Raw genomic sequence first — 18,438 nt, 5'->3', positions numbered from 1 at the left:
GAGGCCGAACAAGGTGAATCAGAGTGATGGACATGGTTAATTTCAGTCTTAAAATTTATAGTATCACCATGTTTTGAAAGTATTACTTGTTAGTGTATCACATAGATACCCCCCCCCCCCCCTCCCCACACACACTTTTTTTTGTATACTGAGCAAAACGTATACTGAACCCACCCCATACTTGAAACACTTTTTTTTGTATAAAGAGTTTGTTTGTTACTGGATGTAGGTGTGTAGTAAGTTAGTCTGCAACTTTGAGTGTTATCTTGATAAAGTCAATGTTAAGTTTATATGGGTTAATTTAACAGACATCTGGTGACGCACCAAAGAATGGTACAAGTTTACAATATTTCTGAGATTGATGATTTTGCTTAAAGATAAACACACATAAGGTTGCAAAATTATGTATTGTGTTGGTGTGTGTTGCTAATGTTATTGTCAATCCGTAAAACAAAACACATTCAAAAAATCTCCCTCAGGCATACATGTTTAAACAAAACAGATTCTTCAAAGTATGACACATTTATTTACACACCGTGAAACCTTGATCATGCAACAGTGAATATGTTCTGTAGATTAAAATAAAGAATGATAAAGCTATACCAAAAAAGAAAGCATTTTGAGATGCACAGAGCATAGTTGGTATGCGAGCATAGTTGGTATGCATATTGTGTGTGTGCACACAATGGATACTTACAAGTTATATGATTATTAATGATAAATCTCATTACTGTTTGGGTCTTGTAAGAACACAGACAATGTTAAACTGTATCCTGTTGGTGGTTGTTGGTAGCAGATACAATGTGAAGCTGAACAGTCTAATAGAGATTCTTAAAGTATATTTGAAATTACTGTTTGGCATGTTTTGTTTGTTATTAAATGGCATATGCCTTGGATTTGGATGAAATGGAAATTAATATGAAGTAAAGTTTCAAAGTAAATCCATGGAATTCTGTTTCAAGTGTTCAAAGTTTTTTTGAATGTGCGTGTGTCTGCTTTTTAAAGAAGAAAAAAAAAAGGCTACCTTTCTTTGCCAGTAATGACTACTATTAAAGGAAAACTTTGTAGTTTCAGATGTTTCAATGCTACTTCACCACATTCATTAAAAAAAATCACTGCCTGAATCTATATCTGTTATTTATTCACACATTTCTTTTCTTCATTGACTGAATGATAAATACAGATGGTGCTTTTGCCTTTTCAAATCCACTGGCATTGGTGTTACGCAAAGCGACTGACCACTGTTTTTCTGAAGTTACACAGATAAAAGCATACTGTGATGATTCTGGATGCAAGTCTTGTCTCTAACAGGTTAAGTTTATGTTGACAGATGGTGTAAACTTTGGCCATGCCAATTATTCTTTTAACATGCACCCTCTTGCTGGCAATTTTTCTGTCTTTTTGCAAGGTAGCAACACCTAGCCTGTTTTTCTTCTTAAAAAATGCTGGTATGTTGATCAGTACATTTCTCGGTGCAAAAATGTCTTGAACGTTAAATCCCTTGTCAGCCATAATGGAGTCCCCACTTTCACAAAGAAGGGGTAGTGGGCTGCGCTCAACAATCTGTCTGTCACTTGTGGAACCCCCATATGCATCAGACACATATGATGTTAGACCACTAGGGGTGACACCTACCAATACTTTTACTGTGTTGCCATGTTTATAGGTGGAGAAACTAGCTTTCTGTGCTCTTGGGTTTGATGGCTGTTTTACCCTCACTTCTGTCGCATCAACAATGACCCTTGTGGTAGGAAATTTGAGTTTAAAATCTGTCGGGCAGAAGTGGGTTACTAAATGACGATCTGGCCACCAATTTATTTCTCCCCACTGAAGGTAGCAGAAGTTTACCCATGTTACAAAAACATTCTGCACAGTAAACTCTGACACACCAAACATTCTTGCTAATTCAATATGTGGGTAATGCCGCCTCAATTTAACGAGCATCAAAAGGAACTGATTTTCAACAGACAAACAAGCACAAGATTTAGAATAAGCATATTTGAGACAGTTAATGTTTTCACCCAGAGACCAAAGGGCATGCTGGAAAATAGAGTAGCTTTCAAGTCCTGTGTAATGATGCACAAATTTGTCAGAGTGTTTGATAGAATCAATACATAAGTAGGGCTGTTGCACACTGTTGATGCCCTTGGTTCCTTGGCAAGCTTGTACTGTCTCGACTTGAGGTCCAAATTCATGGCTGGTTGTAGTACTACTAGTAGGGAAAAAATAGCTATCTGTTGAAGAACAGGGTGCAGGGTTACTTTCCACAGTGTCAGATGCATTGACTTCAGTAGAATCAATCTCCACTTCAGCTTCAATAATAAATTCTTCATCTTGTATAATTATGTCAGGTTCATAACTTTCATTCTCCTCTGCATGAAGGCTTTCCCACTCAGCAGCTTTTTTTGCAGTTTGGAGTTTTCAGTCTTTCCTCTCTGTTGTTTTGAGCTGGGGTCCTGATTTTGGTCCAATGGAAGATGCTTGGTACTGCCGTCTTCTTTAGATATTTCTGCTTCCGCGGCAACCCTGCAAATTAACACATTCATAAGTACAACTTCTTCTTCTTCTTCTGGTTCGGTGAAAAATCCCTGTACAGGGCAATTACTTCACGTTTGGTGGTGCGCTGCAGTTATAAGAAAGGAAAATAAAATAATATAAACGGGGCCTAGAAGAACACACGGACGGACAGACGAGCGAACAGACAACTAAACACACACACTGTCAGTTTTCACGTCTCTTGATTGAGCGATATTGACTTGCTTGAACTGCCAGGGGTATGAGCCCCAGCCAACGTACCCTCAATCCGTCAACAACCCTACTTTGACAGTGACTAAGATAATTATATAGGTTATTCGGGCAACTATTGCAGGGTGAGGGCAATCCTGAGCCAGGACTCAATGTTCTAAAAATACCGGGAGAAAAACACCGGTAAAAACACGTAAAGTGTGTGAATTTCGTAACAGAACAATTTAGCAGTGTGTCCCGAACCACAAACTGAATGTTAAAGCGTTAATAGCCTCCGTCACTGACCAAAATCTGCGACCAAAACAATGTAAACATACCGTCAGTTCCAAAGTCCGAAGCATGGTAGTCTAGTCACTTGGAAGAAAATGCTCCTTGCACACAATGCTGCAGTTGGTAGCCTTCCAATTCTTCTTCTCCTCCTCCCGCTTCACTGCAGTTTCCCATTGTTTGCGACGATTAGGATCCTTTGGAAATAGATGTCCCGATCGATTCGAACATCCGTAAACACAACAACATGTACTCGGCATTGTACACGCTGTGTACCAAAATGGCAGTGCGTCACTCAAGCGCCTGGCCCCAAATTACCGAGGCGACACCGCGCGGCGCCAAGGGCGATAATTTCAGCAAAGTCGACCATTAGATCTAGAAAGAACTCTTCACAGACAGCCTACTGGAGAATCAAACCCTTTCGGAGCCGATTGCAACACTGAACAAGAATAACCCGAGGAGAGTTCCACAACCTCAATGGATTGGGAATTCCCCGTAAGTGCATTTAAGGGCATTCTCATAGAGTGCTGAACCTGAAAAGGTCCGTTTTTGTTTAGCCAAGACTGCTACCGGTTTCGAGCTGACGAGCTCTCAAACTTCTATGCAAAAGAGAAAACCACATTTCTGCGGTAGGCCCTCTGCATAGACGAGAATATCACAGACAGCCTACTGGAGAATCAAACCCTTTCGGAGCCGATTGCAACACTGAACAAGAATAACCCGAGGAGAGTTCCACGTCGCCAGAGGCTCGTGAATCCCTATGATATTCATCCGCTGGGTCTTGACTGAAATACAAGCCATATAAAAAACCACTCGTGTCAGGGGCGGACGAGGGGGGAGGGCACAGGGGGCACGTGCCCCCCCCCCCCCCCGAAAAAAAAAGAAAAAAAAAAGAAGAAGAAAAAAAAAAGGATTTTTCTATGCTGATTCTATGACCATTTCTAAGTTCAAATGGCACCAGATGGCACCATTTTGCTTCTTTGAGCAAAAATTTTTCCGGGGGGGCATGCCCCCGGACCCCCCTAGAAAAATTCGGGCGCTTCGCGCCCATCACATTCACTTTCGATTCAAAGTGCCCCCCCCCTTACAAAGCAACTGATCCGCCCCTGCGTGTTGTAACCTATACATATACGGCTTCTCTGTGTGTGTGTGTGTGTGTTTGTGTGTGTCTGTAGAAAACACCTGTGGACTGTAGAGTTCTGTTTGTGATGTGGTATGGCTGCTTTTCTGAGTCTGTATGTCGTCATTGTCGTGTTCTGTCACGTGCATGTCATGTCACACTCAGCACGAGTAATTCACTGCAGTTGCTGGCCCGTAGAGTGCGTTCTTTCACAAGCAAACATGCTGCTTACATAGCGACTGCTTTAACGCACCTCGAGCTTACATAGCCAAGTCAGTGCTCAAATAGCGATTTTCTCCCGAATTCCTGAGGGTAAAGGGGGGACAATCACATTTTCGTTGTGTCTTAAACACACGACACAGCTCCCTCTGCTCTTGGCGTGGGTCCAGAAAGGGGGCTAGCTGCCCTTGGTGGCGTTCCCACTCGCCCTGCAGGAGTCCTCGTGATTCTCGGGAGAGAAGTGAAAGTCGCTCGAGGGGTGAGCTTCAGCTCACTCTTTGTCTAGGGACGCTTTTGTTACCCTGCTTTTATCCTGCCTTTTTAACCCTGAGCTGTTTGGCTTGATTTTTCTTGGTGACCGTACCGTACCGTACTTTGTAAGTGATGAGCCAAGTTGCTAAACACAAACTGCCAAACACCACCTTTGCTGATAGGCGGGAAACGTTCATCTGGGTAGATAACTACCTTCCAACGGATACCACTGCTCCGTTCAGCTCAGTATGCTGTCAGAGCCCACGCGGTAGAGAACTCTGCCTGCGAGGTCCTGACTGACTTTTTTCCTCAGCACCAAAATTATGAGGCCAACACCAAACATAGCACTCAACTCTTGGCCAAAACGCTACCCTTATCCGACACAGTAAATCGCATTCTAGCCGATAGCGGGGTGAAGGTCAGTGAGCTGGCCAGGGTCCCCCCGCCCTCCTACCCGCCCTGGCTTGAGGAAACCCCTACTATCATATACGACAGTGAAGATAATACTACCAAAAAAGATAACCCCGTCTACCTAGCTACTGTTACAAAAGAAAACCTAAACTACAAATTCTCGGAGCATTTAAAAGTCTTTACTGACGGATCCAAATTTGCAGACGGCAGCGTTGGCTGCGCCTTTGTGATCCCAGATCTCAAAATCGCAAGGAAATATACTCTTAATAAAGACATCTCCATATTCTCAGCCGAGCTATTTGCCTTGCTCAAGGCATGCACTTTTATAAATGACCTCCCAGTCACACCGCGTGCGGTAGTTTTCTGCTCTGACTCGCGCTCTTCACTACAAGCTCTGCATCGATACACATCAAATCGGGCAGAGCTACAAAGAGAAATCCTCTTTATATGTCACCAGTTAATCGCATCCGGCACATCCGTATCATTTCTCTGGGTCCCCTCTCACGTAGGGGTCCGGGGAAATGAACTGGCGGATGTCGCTGCCAAAGAAGCGGCAGAATCTAGCCCAGCTAACACTAACATCGGCTACTCAGTAACCGAGTTCTACAGTAAAATTCGTAAACTCATTCGAAGTCAGTATCAACCCATTGATATGAACGATCTACACCCCGATCTCCCAACAAACCTCCTCACTATCTTCAGACGCCTCCGTGCCGGCGGCTGCCGCTTCCATATCTTTAACAAGTCCTGCCATTGTGGAGAACCCTATTCATTTCAACACATTTTCGCTCCATGCGCTACAAATAGAATTACCTTTAAAACCTTATATGACCATATGCAGCTCCATGGTCTGAGTCCCCAGGATTATTTGCGCAGTAGCAGTTCTCTAGGCTGGTCACACAGCTTGCTGCTGTGCCGACTGGTCAGGGACTCGGACATGGGGCTGTGGGTATAACTCTAAGCCCAGATTATCACATCAGCGTGTTTCAGTTTGAGGTCGAGTGGCTCCCGCCATCCCTCCTGATTCTAGCGACTACCCTCTAGACAACATATCCTCACCCTAGGCCCACTAGTCGCCAAACTGTACATATTGTTTTATTACCACGGCCTTCGTGGCTTACATCTTAATCCTTTTATTTGTAAAAAGTTGAGATTTATTGTTCGTGTTCCTCTTACTTGCTCATCTATTTGGTTTTATTGGTGATCCTGAAAGGTTCCACTTTTTAACTCGATTTGAATTTAAAAAAAAAATCATTTTACAAACCCGTTATTCAAGATATAGAATACAGACTTATAATTCTTACCAAGAAACATCTTAACTACTTTTCATTTTAACAAATTCCACAGAGCATTATCAACCCCACCCCCTGCCCTCCTCTCCTTATTTTTTGTTTCTTTCTTTCCTCTTTTTGAAAGCGGACAAACACCCAAGTCCTTAATGGCTCAAAACCGTAGGACTTTTAATATTAATTTTAACGAGTCTGTATGTTCCGGCCTTACTCTGAAAAGCCATCGCAGATTGAAAAGGGCTTAGAGATAAGCTCTAAATTTCTCAATCCTGTTTGAGTTGACTTCGCCTCCAAAGGTGATTGTGGTGATTCGGCACTCAGTTACACTGGCCGTCGTCGACAAGTAAGGGACTCGACATGATATGATCAGGAATGACATTATAACCACTGAATCTTTTCGTGCTGTTCCCATTCCACGAATCTGGGAGGGACCTAAGCTTGGCGGGTCCATGGTTCGGACCCGGCGAAGCCGGCGTACGGTGCGCCACTCAAGCCGGGTATTCGGCTCTACTTGCTACCCGGCGAAGCGGGTATTCATCTAGTAATAAATAAATCTGCCTAAATCATGGAGACCCTTCTTGTTTTGCATTATCAACTGAAAAGAAACCAAACAAGGATGTGATGTGTATTTAAAGGGTAGGTATTGACAGCGAAGATCGTTCAATGCATCACAGTGAAATAAAATGTGCATTTCATCCTCAGGTGCTTTTTTGCAGAATGGGCAAAACAAGTCCTGTAGGGTATGTGGGGAGTATCTTAATTTATGTGAGCGTAATTCGGACACGCCAGCTCTGAACCTAATGAGCACATCTCTTATATGCTTAATTTTGACAAAAGTAAAATACGTTTCCATGCAAACAGATAACTTAAATACCCTGTAAACCTCAAACCTTGCGCTGGTATTAATGCGCTCTTGCCAATTTTGAATATTACAATCTATTAACCTCTGTCTAAAACGTTTCAAAAAAGCTTTCTCGCATTGCACACCTTGGTTTTCCCACACAAATCCGAAACCAAATTTATACAAAGTTAATCTTACTTGGGATGTCCAACAAAACGTGCCTTGCCTGTGCAAATACAACTGCATATTATAAGCTTTTTTAGGGAGTCTGGAATCATTCATCTTGACTAGGCGTAACCAATATTTTATACATGCAACATGAGATAAAATGTACAACGGATAGCGACCAGTTTCAGCATATGCTATGTCGTTTGATGTTCTTGGCGCCACGTTTAGAATCTTTTTAAGCGCAAACGTGTGAATCTTCTCTATCTGTGTTTGTGGGTAAAGACCCCAAATTTCTGAACCATATAACAGAATAGGCTGTATCTGAGCATCAAATAGTTTCAAAAACAGGTTTGGGGAGAAATCACCGAGTCTATATAATGTTCTTAATAACTCAAAAACACCTTTCTTAGCCCTGGATGCCATATCATTAAGAGCATTTGAAAAGGTCATGCGGGTAGTGAAAATAAGTCCTAAATACTTATAAGAGCTTACTATCTTCATCTTGACGCCGTTGAAAAACCATTTCTCGTTCTGAGAAAAGTATCCCCCGTTTCAAAAAATAATTATGTTTGATTTTTCCAGGTTAACCTCTAAATCCATGTCATTAGCTTTGTGGGCAAGAATATTCAGTTGGTTTTGTAATCCAACCACGGTATCAGATAATAAAACAATATCATCAGCGAAAAGCAAAATGAATAGTTCAAGTAAGTCAGGCACCATCTGTATTCCATGTTTACCCTTACAAATAATTTCCGACGCCAGATCATTAATAAACAGGGAAAATAGAAGCGGGCAGGTTATTTCCCACTGCTTGAGGCCTTTGTGACAAAAAAAAAGGCGTCGGTCAGTTTACACCCATATCTTACCCGGCCTTTAACTCTTCTGTACATGCCTTGGATGGCTTGTCAGATGGGTAGCCAACAGAAGTCAGATAGGTAGCCAACAGAAGTCAGACAGGTAGCCAACAGAAGTAAGATTGGTAGCCAACAGGAGTAAGATTGGTAGCCAACAGAAGTCAGATAGGTAGCCAACAGAAGTCAGATAGGTAGCCAACAGAAGTCAGACAGCTAGCCAACAGAAGTCAGATAGGTAGCCAACAGAAGTCAGATAGGTAGCCAACAGAAGTCAGACGGGTGGCCAACAGAAGTCAGATAGGTAGCCAACAGAAGTCAGATAGATAGCCAACAGACGTCAGACGGGTAGCCAACAGAAGTCAGATAGGTAGCCAACAGAAGTCAGATAGGTAGCCAACAGAAGTCAGATGGGTAGCCAACAGAAGTCAGACGGGTATCCAACAGAAGTCAGACGGGTAGCCAACAGAAGTCAGATGGGTAGCCAACAGAAGTCAGATTGGTAACCAACAGAAGTCAGATAGGTAGCCAACAGAAGTCAGATGGGTAGCCAACAGAAGTCAGATAGGTAGCCAACAGAAGTCAGATAGGTAGCCAACAGAAGTCAGATGTGTAGCCAACAGAAGTCAGATAGGTAGCCAACAGAAGTCAGATAGGTAGCCAACAGAAGTCAGATAGGTAGCCAACAGAAGTCAGATAGGTAGCCAACAGTAGTCAGACAGGTAGCCAACAGAAGTCAGATAGGTAGCCAACAGAAGTCAGATGGTTAGCCAACAGAAGTCAGATTGGTAGCCAACAGAAGTCAGACGGGTAGCCAACAGAAGTCAGACGGGTAGCCAACAGAAGTCAGATAGGTAGCCAACAGAAGTAAGATTGGTAGCCAACAGAAGTCAGATAGGTAGCCAACAGAAGAAAGATTGGTAGCCAACAGAAGTAAGATGGGTAGCCAACAGAAGTCAGACGGGTAGCCAACAGAAGTCAGATAGGTAGCCAACAGAAGTAAGATGGGTAGCCAACAGAAGTCAGATGGGTAGCCAACAGAAGTCAGATGGGTAGCCAACAGAAGTCGGATGGGTAGCCAACAGAAGTCAGACGGGTAGCCAACAGAAGTCAGATGGGTAGCCAACAGAAGTCGGATGGGTAGCCAACAGAAGTCAGACGGGTTGCCAACAGAAGTCGGATGGGTAGCCAACAGAAGTCAGATGGGTAGCCAACAGAAGTCGGATGGGTAGCCAACAGAAGTCGGATGGGTAGCCAACAGAAGTCAGATGGTTAGCCAACAGAAGTCAGATGGGTAGCCAACAGAAGTCGGATGGGTAGCCAACAGAAGTCGGATGGGTAGCCAACAGAAGTCAGATAGGTAGCCAACAGAAGTCAGACGGGTAGCCAACAGAAGTCGGATGGGTAGCCAACAGAAGTAAGATTGGTAGCCAACAGAAGTCGGATGGGTAGCCAACAGAAGTCGGATGGGTAGCCAACAGAAGTCAGATGGGTAGCCAACAGAAGTCAAATGGGTAGCCAACAGAAGTCAGATGGGTAGCCAACAGAAGTCGGATGGGTAGCCAACAGAAGTCGGATGGGTAGCCAACAGAAATCGGATGGGTAGCCAACAGAAGTAAGACAGGTATATCCAAAAGAATCAAGACGGAGAGTCAACAGAATTGATACGGGTAGGCAACGGAGTTCTGAGCCATCAGAAGTGAGACGGTTAGCCAACCGAATTATGACGGATAGCCAATTGAATTATATGACAACAGAATATAGCCTGTAAGCCACTTGATTTAATATGGTTAGCCAACAGAATTACGACGGGTAGCTAATAGAATTAATATGGTTAGCCAACGGAAATAAGACGGGAAGCCAACAGAATCAGGACGGGTTGACGACAGAATTAAGGCGTGTCACAAGTGGATGAAATACTCCAAGTAGATAACATTGTTCATTGGCTCTATCGACGCTTGTTATATTTAGTCAAGTTTTGACTAAATATTTTAACATCGAGGGGGAATCGAAACGAGGGTCGTGGTGTATGTGCGTGTGTGTGTGTGTGTGTGTGTGTGTGTGTGTGTGTGTGTCTCGGTGTGTGTTTGTTAAGACCGCGTCGTTTTGACTTTGGCCTGAAAATGGAGCCGAATTGTTTTGACGCACCCCGTTGTTTTGACGTCACAACAACGGCACTGGGTGCAGTGCCTTTGTAGTGCACTTGCACTACAACGGCACTGGGTCCAGTACCCGCTCCGGCATCGAAGCATTTTCCACTAAAACATGCACAAAATTTGACCTATTCCGTCGCCTATAGAGGACGGAAAGAATGTCATTTCAATGGTGTGATAACATTCTTTCCGTCAAAAAAGTCAACTTAACGGGAAAAAAGTCAACTTAACGGTGTCAAAACATGTGTGTGTGTGTGTGTGAATGTGTGTGTGTGTGTGTGTGTGTGTAGAGCGATTCAGACTAAACTACTGGACCGATCTTTATGAAATTTGACATGAGAGTTCCTGGGTATGAAATCCCCCGAACGTTTTTTTCATTTTTTTTATAAAGGTCTTTGATGACGTCATATCCGGCTTTTCGTGAAAGTTGAGGCGGCACTGTCACGCCCTCATTTTTCAACCAAATTGGTTGAAATTTTGGTCAAGTAATCTTCGACGAAGCCCGGACTTCGGTATTGCATTTCAGCTTGGTGGCTTAAAAATTAATTAATGACTTTGGTCATTAAAAATCTGAAAATTGTAAAAAAAAAAAAATATATAAAACGATCCAAATTTACGTTTATCTTATTCTCCATCATTTGCTGATTCCACAAACATATAAATATGTTATATTCGGATTAAAAACAAGCTCTGAAAATTAAATATATAAAAATTATTATCAATTTTTTTTTTTCGAAATCAATTTAAAAACACTTTCATCTTATTCCTTGTCGGTTCCTGATTCCAAAAACATATACATATGATATGTTTGGATTAAAAACACGCTCAGAAAGTTAAAACGAAGAGAGGTACAGAAAAGCGTGCTATCCTTCTCAGCGCAAGTACTACCCCGCTCTTCTTGTCAATTTCACTGCCTTTGCCGTGCGCGGTGGACTGACGATGCTACGGTCTTGCTGCGTTGCATTGCGTTCAGTTTCATTCTGTGAGTTCGACAGCTACTTGACTAAATATTGTATTTACGCCTTACGCGACTTGTTTTTAACCACTTGCTTCCCTTTATATGATAAACCGTCCATAGATCGTAGTTCTCCCGAACTAACTCCTTAGTATGTCATCGAGAATAGAGGATTTTGGGATATCCTTAATGCGCCTTTCGGCGATTGGTCAATGCATTACGTATCGATAATGTCGGTCTCGTTTGAAATTATTGCCACTTGATATTGCTTTCCAAACTTAAGTTATACGAACTGACCGGGAGCGTAGGGTCAGTTACTGAACTAGCCCCGAACAGTGAGATATGGAGAACAGTACACAATTACGAACGGAGAGACTCGGAAACTCAGTCACTGAGTCGTCACCACGCTCGAGAACTCAAGCGTAATATTTGAAGTTAAAATCTCCCTCGACTACAGTGCGACAAAATAGCTCAGTCGGTTGAGTCCCCGGTTGACGGTGGACTAATCCTTACTTTTGTGGTCCTGGGATCGATTCGCTTCGAAGGCAATTTTATTATTATTTTTTTCTGAACTCATTATTCTTGTATTTTATTCATTTGCTTCATTCCGAACGGTTTTCAACTTTTTCTTGTTTTCTTTACTCTGTATATTTGTATTTGTTTCATTTTGATTTATCCCAAAGATTTTGAGTCGTGTATTGAAAATCGAATATAGTGCATGAGTGCCATTGAACAGCTTTCCCACTATCCCGTATTCTATTTTTAGTTAATGGGTATTCCCAAGGAAAGGTCAAAGGGCATATGTATCATCGCGTGTCGACTGCTGGTAATAGTACTTAGCTGCTTCTATTATGATATGCTTCTGGACGGGTAGATAACACAATTAAGACGGGTAGACAACAGACTTAAAGGCACAGTAAGCCTCCCGTAAACCATCACAGATACGGTCAGGCTTTTACACACAGTACAAACACCCTTTCATTTAAACACTCACCCGCCATTGAGAACATCCTAGGTGCCCTCCGTAAAGAGCGAATAATTTTCAAAGAATTTATTTTTGCGTGGTTTATCTTACCCCTGAGCCATCGTGAACCCGTGTGATCCAGTTTCCCTTTTTCACAATGTAGTCGCCAGTTAGTTATTTGAATGCGACTCGATGTGAGCTTATCTACAATAGCACGTTTTTATGCACGAAACAAACGGCTGTGGTTCACAAGACCTCAAGCGATGGCTTTTGACTGCAGAGAGGAACGGCGATATGCATAAACCGTCGTCTGTTACGACCCTTGCGTGATCCTGCTTCCGGGCTTTTCAGTCTTTTTTCAAACTTTCAAAACTTCGAATTGTACTGATCTTGTCTTGATGAAAAAATAATTCTTTTATGATTAAAGAATGTTTGTGTAACAAGCTGTCAATTTATTATTTAGATTATAAAAGTTAGGTCTGGCGCAAAAACGCACCACGGTCTAAAAACATTCTGATAATCATCGATCCACGGCTATCGCCAGTTTACATCGATAGAATAGACCCGAAGGGAAGAACCTGAGTTCAGGATGGGTCCAAAAAGTGTTCGAGACAATCTGCAAAATTAATTCTTTAAAAATTGCTCGCTCTTTACGTAGGGCACCTAGGATGTTCCCGTTTGGTGAGCGTTCAAATGGAAGGGTGTTTGTACTGTGTGTAAAAGCCTGACAGTATCTGTGATGGTTTACGGGAGGCTTACTGTCCGGGCGTGAATTCCGGTAAGTTGAATATTCACAACAGCCGTCCAGCACCAAAACGATGCGCCATTGTTGTACAGCACCAAGTCCACGAAAATAAATTCTTTGAACATTTCTCACGCTCGACAGAAAGCAGCCAGGATGTTCCCGTTCGGTGAGCGTTCAAATGGAAGTATGCTTGTACTGTATGTAGACGCTCGGGGAGCTCTGTGATGGTTTACGGGAGGCTTACTGTGCCTTTAAGACGGATAGCCACCATCTTGAACTCGGGTCTCATTTATCCCTGACAGGATGCCTTTGTTTTCCTTCTCTGGAAAGGAAATCGAATTTTTTTTTTTTACATATTTAGAGCTTTTCGTAATGTGTTATTGATATAACTTATAAGCAGATTCGCGATCGTCGATAATGAATTTTCATGGTGTTGTGTATTATTTTAATTTAGAAAGGAATTGTTATGTAAGACACTTTCAAGCGAGCTATCTTTCGCGGATGTATTTTAATTTACTGTGCAAACAACTCTAAATATGGCAAAAGTGTCACGTGATAATCAACTTTGGCTACGAAGCAGACGACACTTGTTCCGTAACTTGCCAGGGAGTGATGCAACAATAGCACGGTCTCCTTCCCACAGCAGTCTCAACATTTCGAATTGTTTTAATCTTCGAACGATGTCTTTATCATAACTGTGAAGCACAGAACGGAGATCACTGTCGAAGTCGGCCAATCTGCAAACTTTCCTCTCAGTTCGTCTATTCTCAGAAACATTAGCAAAAAACATGGGAGATAACTCTGTATTCTTGTTATGATATATTCCGCGCAGTAATTATGCAGCCTGTCAGAGAGACATGCCGGCCATACGGCATGGACCGATGATTATCAGAATGGTAACTGTGCCTCCAGTGATCTGCGAGCGTGCTATTTGTCCAAGACTGACTTAAGTGTGCTGTGTGTCCTTGACTGAGTTAAGTGTGCTATGTGTCCAGGACTGAGTTAAGTGTGCTATGTCAAAGACTGAGTTAAGCGTGCTATGTCAAAGACTGAGTTAAGCGTGCTATGTGTCCAGGACTGAGTTAAGTGTGCTATGTGTCCAGAACTGAGTTAAGTGTGCTATGTGTCCAGGACTGAATGAAGTGTGCTATGTGTCCATGACTGAATGAAGTGTGCTGTGTGTCCAGGACTGAATGAAGTGTGCTATGTGTCCAGGACTGAATGAAGTGTGCTATGTGTCCAGGACTGAATGAAGTGTGTTGTGTGTCCAGGACTGAGTTAAGTGTGCTATGTGTCCAGGACTGAATGAAGTGTGTTGTGTGTCCAGGACTGAATGAAGTGTGCTATGTGTCCAGGACTGAATGAAGTGTGTTGTGTGTCCAGGACTGAGTTAAGTGTGTTGTGTGTCCAGGACTGAATGAAGTGTGCTGTGTGTCCAGGACTGAATGAAGTGTGTTGTGTGTCCAGGACTGAATGAAGTGTGCTATGTGTCCATGACTGAATGAAGTGTGCTGTGTGTCCAGGACTGAATGAAGTGTGCTATGTGTCCAGGACTGAATGAAGTGTGCTATGTGTCCAGGACTGAATGAAGTGTGTTGTGTGTCCAGGACTGAATGAAGTGTGCTATGTGTCCAGGACTGAATGAAGTGTGTTGTGTGTCCAGGACTGAATGAAGTGTGTTGTGTGTCCAGGACTGAATGAAGTGTGCTATGTGTCCAGGACTGAATGAAGTGTGTTGTGTGTCCAGGACTGAATGAAGTGTGCTGTGTGTCCAGGACTAAATGAAGTGTGCTGTGTGTCCAGGACTGAATGAAGTGTGCTATGTGTCCAGGACTGAATGAAGTGTGCTATGTGTCCAGGACTGAATGAAGTGTGCTATGTGTCCAGGACTGAATGAAGTGTGCTATGTGTCCAGGAATGAATGAAGTGTGCTATGTGTCCAGGACTGAATGAAGTGTGTTGTGTGTCCAGGACTGAATGAAGTGTGCTATGTGTCCAGGACTGAATGAAGTGTGTTGTGTGTCCAGGACTGAATGAAGTGTGTTGTGTGTCCAGGACTGAATGAAGTGTGCTATGTGTCCAGGACTGAATGAAGTGTGTTGTATGTCCAGGACTGAATGAAGTGTGCTATGTGTCCAGGACTGAATGAAGTGTGTTGTGTGTCCAGGACTGAATGAAGTGTGCTATGTGTCCAGGACTGAATGAAGTGTGCTATGTGTCCAGGACTGAATGAAGTGTGTTGTGTGTCCAGGACTGAATGAAGTGTGCTATGTGTCCAGGACTGAATGAAGTGTGTTGTGTGTCCAGGACTGAATGAAGTGTGTTGTGTGTCCAGGACTGAATGAAGTGTGCTATGTGTCCAGGACTGATGAAGTGTGTTGTGTGTCCAGGACTGAATGAAGTGTGCTGTGTGTCCAGGACTGAATGAAGTGTGCTGTGTGTCCAGGACTGAATGAAGTGTGCTATGTGTCCAGGACTGAATGAAGTGTGCTATGTGTCCAGGACTGAATGAAGTGTGCTATGTGTCCAGGACTGAATGAAGTGTGCTATGTGTCCAGGACTGAATGAAGTGTACTATGTGTCCAGGACTGAATGAAGTGTGTTGTGTGTCCAGGACTGAATGAAGTGTGCTGTGTGTCCAGGACTGAATGAAGTGTGCTAGGCCCTATGTGTCCAGGACTGAATGAAGTGTGTTGTGTGTCCAGGACTGAATGAAGTGTGCTATGTGTCCAGGACTGAATGAAGTGTGCTATGTGTCCAGGACTGAATGAAGTGTGCTATGTGTCCAGGACTGAATGAAGTGTGCTATGTGTCCAGGACTGAATGAAGTGTGCTATGTGTCCAGGACTGAATGAAGTGTGTTGTGTGTCCAGGACTGAATGAAGTGTGTTGTGTGTCCAGGACTGAATGAAGTGTGCTATGTGTCCAGGACTGAATGAAGTGTGTTGTGTGTCCAGGACTGAATGAAGTGTGTTGTGTGTCCAGGACTGAATGAAGTGTGCTATGTGTCCAGGACTGAATGAAGTGTGTTGTGTGTCCAGGACTGAATGAAGTGTGCTCTGTGTCCAGGACTGAATGAAGTGTGCTATGTGTCCAGGACTGAATGAAGTGTGTTGTGTGTCCAGGACTGAATGAAGTGTGCTATGTGTCCAGGACTGAATGAAGTGTGCTATGTGTCCAGGACTGAATGAAGTGTGCTATGTGTCCAGGACTGAATGAAGTGTGTTGTGTGTCCAGGACTAAATGAAGTGTGCTATGTGTCCAGGACTGAATGAAGTGTGTTGTGTGTCCAGGACTGAATGAAGTGTGCTATGTGTCCAGGACTGAATGAAGTGTGCTATGTGTCCAGGACTGAATGAAGTGTGCTATGTGTCCAGGACTGAATGAAGTGTGTTGTGTGTCCAGGACTGAATGAAGTGTGCTATGTGTCCAGGACTGAATGAAGTGTGCTATGTGTCCAGGACTGAATGAAGTGTGCTATGTGTCCAGGACTGAATGAAGTGTGCTATGTGTCCAGGACTGAATGAAGTGTGCTATGTGTCCAGGACTGAATGAAGTGTGCTGTGTGTCCAGGACTGAATGAAGTGTGCTGTGTGTCCAGGACTGAATGAAGTGTGTTGTGTGTCCAGGACTGAATGAAGTGTGCTATGTGTCCAGGACTGAATGAAGTGTGCTATGTGTCCAGGACTGAATGAAGTGTGCTATGTGTCCAGGACTGAATGAAGTGTGCTATGTGTCCAGGACTGAATGAAGTGTGCTGTGTGTCCAGGACTGAATGAAGTGTGCTGTGTGTCCAGGACTGAATGAAGTGTGTTGTGTGTCCAGGACTGAATGAAGTGTGCTGTGTGTCCATGACTGAATGAAGTGTGCTGTGTGTCCAGGACTGAATGAAGTGTGCTATGTGTCCAGGACTGAATGAAGTGTGTTGTGTGTCCAGGACTGAATGAAGTGTGTTGTGTGTCCAGGACTGAATGAAGTGTGCTATGTGTCCAGGACTGAATGAAGTGTGCTGTGTGTCCAGGACTGAATGAAGTGTGCTGTGTGTCCAGCACTGAATGAAGTGTGCTATGTGTCCAGGACTAAATGAAGTGTGCTGTGTGTCCAGGACTGAATGAAGTGTGTTGTGTGTCCAGGACTGAATGAAGTGTGTTGTGTGTCCAGGACTGAATGAAGTGTGTTGTGTGTCCAGGACTGAATGAAGTGTGCTATGTGTCCAGGACTGAATGAAGTGTGTTGTGTGTCCAGGACTGAATGAAGTGTGTTGTGTGTCCAGGACTGAATGAAGTGTGTTGTGTGTCCAGGACTGAATGAAGTGTGCTATGTGTCCAGGACTAAATGAAGTGTGCTATGTGTCCAGGACTGAATGAAGTGTGCTGTGTGTCCAGGACTGAATGAAGTGTGCTGTGTGTCCAGGACTGAATGAAGTGTGCTATGTGTCCAGGACTGAATGAAGTGTGCTGTGTGTCCAGGACTGAATGAAGTGTGCTGTGTGTCCAGGACTGAATGAAGTGTGCTGTGTGTCCAGGACTGAATGAAGTGTGCTATGTGTCCAGGACTGAATGAAGTGTGCTGTGTGTCCAGGACTGAATGAAGTGTGCTGTGTGTCCAGGACTGAATGAAGTGTGTTGTGTGTCCAGGACTGAATGAAGTGTGCTATGTGTCCAGGACTGAATGAAGTGTGTTGTGTGTCCAGGACTGAATGAAGTGTGTTGTGTGTCCAGGACTGAATGAAGTGTGCTGTGTGTCCAGGACTGAATGAAGTGTGCTATGTGTCCAGGACTGAATGAAGTGTGTTGTGTGTCCAGGACTGAATGAAGTGTGTTGTGTGTCCAGGACTGAATGAAGTGTGCTATGTGTCCAGGACTGATGAAGTGTGTTGTGTGTCCAGGACTGAATGAAGTGTGCTGTGTGTCCAGGACTGAATGAAGTGTGCTGTGTGTCCAGGACTGAATGAAGTGTGCTATGTGTCCAGGACTGAATGAAGTGTGCTATGTGTCCAGGACTGAATGAAGTGTGCTATGTGTCCAGGACTGATTGAAGTGTGCTATGTGTCCAGGACTGAATGAAGTGTGCTATGTGTCCAGGCCTGAATGAAGTGTGTTGTGTGTCCAGGACTGAATGAAGTGTGCTGTGTGTCCAGGACTGAATGAAGTGTGCTAGGCCCTATGTGTCCAGGACTGAATGAAGTGTGTTGTGTGTCCAGGACTGAATGAAGTGTGCTGTGTGTCTAGGACTGAATGAAGTGTGCTATGTGTCCAGGACTGAATGAAGTGTGCTATGTGTCCAGGACTGAATGAAGTGTGCTATGTGTCCAGGACTGAATGAAGTGTGCTATGTGTCCAGGACTGAATGAAGTGTGCTATGTGTCCAGGACTGAATGAAGTGTGTTGTGTGTCCAGGACTGAATGAAGTGTGTTGTGTGTCCAGGACTGAATGAAGTGTGCTATGTGTCCAGGAC

At 43.7% G+C, this 18,438-nt stretch overlaps 1 protein-coding gene across 1 annotated transcript; it reads right to left on the bottom strand.

The window, feature by feature from the left end:
- Positions 1–503: 503 nt before the first annotated feature.
- Positions 504–2,412, bottom strand: LOC138977320 (uncharacterized; the record flags this gene model as incomplete). Its single annotated transcript, XM_070350220.1, has 1 exon — positions 504–2,412. A coding segment is annotated over one exon (1,191 nt), but the record flags the coding sequence as incomplete, so codon positions are not given.
- Between the last annotated feature and the right edge of the window lie 16,026 nt (positions 2,413–18,438).

Source organism: Littorina saxatilis, linkage group LG9 (genome assembly GCF_037325665.1).
Source record: "Littorina saxatilis isolate snail1 linkage group LG9, US_GU_Lsax_2.0, whole genome shotgun sequence".
Taxonomy (NCBI): domain Eukaryota; kingdom Metazoa; phylum Mollusca; class Gastropoda; order Littorinimorpha; family Littorinidae; genus Littorina; species Littorina saxatilis.
The sequence above is the reverse complement of the archived record's forward strand: the minus strand, read 5'-3'. Positions and strand labels throughout refer to the sequence as shown.